Below are 5,938 nucleotides of genomic sequence, written 5' to 3' on the forward strand. Positions count from 1 at the left end.
AGGATACAGTGAGGAAGGAACGCGAGGTGATCTCTGGGACCGAGGAAGCGATCAAGGCCCATGTCGAGCTGCTTTCTCCCGATTTTGATACTTCTGCAATTGGAGCTTTTAAAACTATTCGGGATGGTCAGATTGTCGACATCCCGAAGAAGTGATGTACATTTACTTTGTAATATCTTGTTTGAACTCTTTTGTAGTTTGTGTAAACTTGTTTACCATTTTGTTTGACATTAGTAATCGACTAGTTTGTTTACCATTTTGTTTTGCCATTGGTAATAGCGAACTATTTACTGTTTCATTTTGACATTGGTAATTAGTGAAGCCGGTTCGTGGCTTTCACATTAAAAAGTTCGAATTGTGGCTTACTTTTGTAGCCGCTTAATGTGGTGTTCACAGTGTCGTTGGCTCCCGGGGTGATCAGTCTCGTGAAGTCGTAATCGCGCTAAACTGGTTAGTTGACAAGCTAAATAGAGATAAAAATAAAGATAAAGTAGGATAAAATGAAAGATAAATACGTTAAGTGATGACAATAATCGAAAATTGACAATAACTCAACACAAAGTAAAACAGTTGTTACTGAGTCGGTGAAACGGGTGGTCGTTTAGGATTCAAGAAGTAGAACCTTGTCAAATTCGCCACATTCCATGTCCGGGGTACCTCTTTCTTGTCTAGACGTTCCAGCTTGTAAGCCCCATTTTCGACCACTTCCTTCACTCTATACGGGCCTTCCCAGTTAGCCACCAACTTCCCCTCCCCGGGGGTTGGGAGGCCTACGTCGTTGCGTCGCAAGACCAGGTAATTTGGCTCAAAAATCCTCCTTAGCACTCTGGTTTCAACGACCAGGTCCTTTTCTACAGCTTCCTCAACTCCGCCGAGAAGTAGCCGCGGACTAGGTTCACTAACCTCTACGAGGATCACTGCGTCGACCCTGTAAGTAAGTCGGAAAAGAGTTTCCCCGGTGGAGGATTGAGGTGTTGTTCTGTAGGACCACAGGACCGACGCGAGTTCGTCTGCCCACGCTCTCTTCTTTTGGTCGAGTCGTTTCCTGAGGCCCTGGAGGACGACTTTGCTTGCGGCTTCAACTTTGCCATTGGTCTGTGGGTGCTCTACTGACGAGAACCTATGTTTTATTCCTAGGCCCACAAGGAACTCCCTAAACTTTTTATCCACGAACTGCATCCCGTTATCCGATATCACGGTCTCTGGATTTCTGAATTTGGAAATTACCTGTCTCCACATGAACTTACGGTAATTTGCTGATGAAATGCTGGCCAGCGGCTCTGCTTCGACCCACTTTGTGTAGTAATCAATAGTCACGATCAGGCATTTAACCTGCCCAGGGCCTACCAGAAAAGGTCCCAATAGGTCAACCCCCATTGGATGAAAGGTCGAGAGGCCATCAGCAAACTAAGCTCAGCTGCTAGGGTCTTATGAAAGTTAGCGTTCTCTTGACACTTCTTGCATCTCTTGACGAATTCTTGGGAATCCAACATCATTGAGGGCCAAAATTAACCAGCCCTTACAAACTTCCGGGCTAAGGCCTTTCTCCCGATATGGTGGTAGCAACACCCTTCGTGGACTTCTCTTAACATGTAGTCCGTCTGATCGGGGTGTAGGCATTTCAGAAGGGGTTGGTTCATCCCTCTCTTGAATAGATGGCCCTGTACTATTACGTACTTGGCCGCTTCCCTTCTTAACGCCTTCGCTGCCTTGTGGTCGTCTGGGAGCTTGCCGCTTTCCAAAAAGTCGGTAATTGGGTCGATCAATGAGGGAAGGATGTCTGCTTGGGTCACGCATAGGGCGACTGTCGGCTCTTTTGCCAGTCCCTGGATTAGAGAGTGATTTTCCGTTCCTGGCTTTGTACTGGCCAGCTTCGATAGAAGGTCGGCTCATGTGTTCATTTCCCTTGGGTCATGCTGCACCACGACCTCCCCAAAATCCTTGCTCAGACCCCTAACCTTTTCCAGGTATTTTTGTAGCAGAGGGTCCTTGGCTTGATAAGTCCCATTAATTTGGGAGGTGAAGACTTGAGAATCATTGTTCACCTCTACTCTTGTTGCCCTGACTTCTTTTGACAAAAGCAGGCCACCGATAAAGGCCTCGTATTCTGTCTGGTTGTTTGAGACCGGAAACTTGAACTTGATGGACTGCTCGAAAACCATTCATGTCGGGCTCTCAAGGATTATCCCTGCTCCCCCAAACATTTGGTTGGAGGCTCTGTCAATGTGGAGTTTCCATCGTATACCCGGGGTTTCGTGAGGGTCTCGCGTTACTTCCACCAGAAAGTCAGCCATGGCCTGGGCCTTGATTGCATGTTTAGGTTCATATTGCAGGTCATATTGAGATAGCTCGACTGCCTAGGTCATCATCCGTCCTGCAAGGTCGGGTTTTCGCAAGACCTGGCGTATCGCTTGATCCGTTCTGACGATCACTCGATGACCCTGAAAGATTGTCACAACCTTCGGGATGAGGTTAAGAGCGCATACACTAGCTATTCCAATTTGTTGTACCTTAACTCTGCTCGCTGCAGTGCTTTGCTAACAAAGTACACCGGTTGTTGGGTTTTCCCCTCCTCTCTCACCAAAATGGCAGCCAAGGCTTCGTCTGTTATTGCTAAGTACAGATACAGTGTCTCACCATCCTTGGGCTTGCCGAGTACTGGGGGTGCCGAGAGTATGGTCTTGAAGTGGTTGAATGTCTCTTCACACACTGGAGTCCACTCAAAAGTTATCCCTTTTTTCATCAAGCTAAAGAATGGAAGGGCTTTGGCCGCCGACATGCCGAGAAAGCGGGATAGGGCCACGAGCCTTCCGGCCAGCCTCTGCACGTCCTCGATGCACGCTGCGCTTTTCATTTGTAAAATTGCTTCATACTTCTCAGGGTTGGCTTCAACTCCCCTCTGGGTTATCATGAAACCCAGGAACTTTCTGGCTTCCATGGCAAAGGCGCACTTGAGGGGGTTAAGCCTCATATTGTGTTGTCGGAGGGACGCAAACACAGTCTTGAGGTTTCCAACCAGGTTTTCCAATTGGTTGGTCTTTACCAGGATGTCGTCTACGTACACCTCAACTAAATTCCCGATAAGTTCACTGAAGACTTTGCTCATCAGCCTTTGATAAGTTGCTCCCGCATTCTTTAATCCGAACGGCATTACCTTGTAGCAGTAGGTGCCACATGGCGTTATAAACACTGTTTTCTCTTCGTCAGGCCGGTGCATCGGTATCTGGTTGTAACCAAAGTACGCGTCCATGAAACTCAGGAAATGATATCCCACAGCCACGTCTACAAAGCATCAATGGTGAGGAGGGGGAATGAGTCCTTAGGGCATGCCTTGTTGAGATCCGAGTAGTCTACATACATCCTCCATTTCCTGTTGGCCTTTTTAACTAGGACTACGTTCGACTGCCAGGTCGAGTAGTCTAGTTCTTGGATGAATCCAGCTTCCAACAAGCTTGTCGTCTGCTTGGCCACCTCGTTGGCTCTTTCCAGGAACATCTTCCTTCGTCTTTGGGCTACGGTCTTGGCATCTGCTTTTACGACTAGGTGGTGTGACATGAACTGGGGATCGATCCCCGGCATGTCGGCTTGCATCCAGGTGAATAAGTCGCCATTCGCCCGAATCATCTCTATCAAAGGCTCTTTCAGGTTGTGGGGGAGGTTTCTATTCTCGAAAGTGAACCTGTCCTCTGAGTCCCCGACCCTGAACTTTTCCAGTTCTCCTTCAGGCTCTGGTCTCGATTTGTCGTCAATCCTAGCGTCTAGATCGGCTAGGAAGACCCCGGACGCCTCTTTCGACTTCTTCCTTAGGGAAAAGCTGGCATTGTCGAATGCGACTGCCGTTTCCAGGTCTCCCCTGATGGATGCTACCGACCCATCGTCGGCTACAAACTTCATGATTAGCAGCTTGGTACATATTACCGCGCAGAATTCATTGATTGTTTTTCTCCCCAAGATAAGGTTGTATGCCGTGGAGTCCCTCAGTATGACAAACTCTGCCATTAACGACCACTTTGCTTGTCCTTCTCCTATGAAAACCGGGAGGGAGACTATCCCGTCCGGCTTTATAAAATTATCTCCTAGACCGACCACCCCATGCTGATGGGTTTTCAGGTCGGTTTCTCAGAGGCCTAGAGCGTCAAACACATTTCGGAACATAATGTTGGAGTCGGCGCCAGTGTCAATGAGAATTCATTTGACCAAACCTGTTCCCACTCCTGTTGTGATTACCATGGGAGGGTTCTCCGGTATGTCGTGGAACCATTGGTTTTCTGGTCCAAATAATATTGTTGGGGTTCTTCTGGGGGAGTGTCCCTGGTTAGCTGATGATATGGCCAGGACCTTGGCGTCTTTCTTAGCTTCCGACTTTGATCTCGTCGATGCGTCTCTTCCGAGTTCCGACCATGACATTCATGATAGTGAGGCCGCGATCGTTGTCTTCTTCGGGCTCTTGCCTTGGCTTCACAATACGGCTTCTGTCATCGTCAGAATGGTTGCACTCTCACCTCCTGGGTTATCTTATAAAATGTGAGAACTTCGCTAGTTTGCCTTCACGGTTTGCCTGTTCCAAAGCATCTTTCAAGTCGAAGCAATCTTGGGTTTTATGGCTGAAACCTTTGTGGTAATCACAATAGAGATTTTTGTTTCTGCCAGTTATGTCCTTGAGTTGGCAAGGTTTCGACAAGATGCCCTTGTCGGCTATTTGTTGGAATACCTCAATGATCGGGGCCGCCAAAGGGGTGTAGTTCGTAAACCTTCCTACTCGGAGGAACGGTTTGAAGGGTTTAATCCGCCCTCCGTCTTTGGAGTGCTCCTTAGACCTTTCCCCGTTCACGGGCTGGTGGGCTGAAACATGGGCGGGCTGCCGTTTATTGGCCGCCACCACTTGGCTGACCTCCTCGTCATTGATATATTCTCTCACCACATTTTGGGTTTCCTGCATGGTCCACGCAGGTTTGGTAGTGAGGTGTTTTCTGAAGTCTTCATTCAACAACCTATTCGTCAGGCACAGGCTGGCCACCAAGTCGGTCAGGCCGTCAATCTTCAGGTATTCGTCGTTGAACCTATCAAGATACTTCTTGGTCGGTTCGCCGCTTCTTTGGGTCACCCCTAGAAGGTTGATCGGGTGCTTGGCTTTGGCAATGCGCATGTTAAACTGTGCTAGGAAGGCACGTGTTATGTCCACGAAAGTTATCACAGATCCTTGAGGAAAAGCGTTGAACCACCATATTGCCGGTCCTGCCAGGGTCACGGGAAAAGCGTGACACATCACCTCGTCGCCCACACCCTCCAAGTTCATCCTGGCCTCAAAGGCCATTAGGTGCTCCTGGGGGTCTTGGGTTCTGTCATATCTCATGTCCGTTGGCTTGTTGAAATATTTCGGCAGCTAGACCTCGAAAATAGAGTGGTGAAAAGGGGTTGCTCCCATGATTATAGGGTATCGTCACCTTCTCGGTCTCCCTCTGCTCTCTTCCCGGTCTTTCTCCTCTACATGTCTCGGCAAGGGCCGTGTAGATTATAGGGTCTTGTCGTCTCCTCGGAACTTTCCTGCTTTTCCTTTGGCACTCCGACTTTGCGTGCCTCGGGGGTGATCAAGAGACCGGCATGCGCCTAGAGTGGTTCCTCCGGAGGCTTCTTCCTCGTTCCCTTCTCCTCTGAGGAGACTGGACATGGGGTTGACTCGAACCAGGCTGGTAGCGTTCCCTGGTAGCCAGCTCCCTCTCCAGGTTTTGTACCCTGTGGCGTAACTCCTGCATTATTCTTGCGCTGTCGCTTCCCATTCCTCCGAAAGGACGTCTTTCCCAGGAACAGGAGGGAAGCTCCTCCCCTCGAGAAGGGGATCTCGTACGTTCACGGGAGGAAGCCAGGGAGGCCGCCCTACTTGTTCGGTGAGCATTCTCCCCTACACGTCATTAACCTCCTTTTGGCCCTTCTACCAGAC

General features: G+C 49.2%; 1 protein-coding gene across 1 annotated transcript; it reads right to left on the bottom strand.

Annotated features, from left to right (window-relative positions):
• Positions 1–4,510: 4,510 nt before the first annotated feature.
• Positions 4,511–5,353, bottom strand: LOC107460458 (uncharacterized). Its single transcript, XM_016078820.1, has one exon. It carries the CDS (start codon positions 5,351–5,353, stop codon positions 4,511–4,513), a length of 843 nt encoding a protein of 280 aa, XP_015934306.1.
• Between the last annotated feature and the right edge of the window lie 585 nt (positions 5,354–5,938).

Source organism: Arachis duranensis, chromosome 8 (assembly GCF_000817695.3).
Source record: "Arachis duranensis cultivar V14167 chromosome 8, aradu.V14167.gnm2.J7QH, whole genome shotgun sequence".
NCBI classification, from domain to species: Eukaryota; Viridiplantae; Streptophyta; class Magnoliopsida; order Fabales; family Fabaceae; genus Arachis; species Arachis duranensis.

Excerpts from the sequence above, each read along its gene's own strand:
- LOC107460458 (XM_016078820.1), bottom strand. The coding sequence starts at position 5,353 with ATGAGATATGACAGAACCCAAGACCCCCAGGAGCACCTAATGGCCTTT.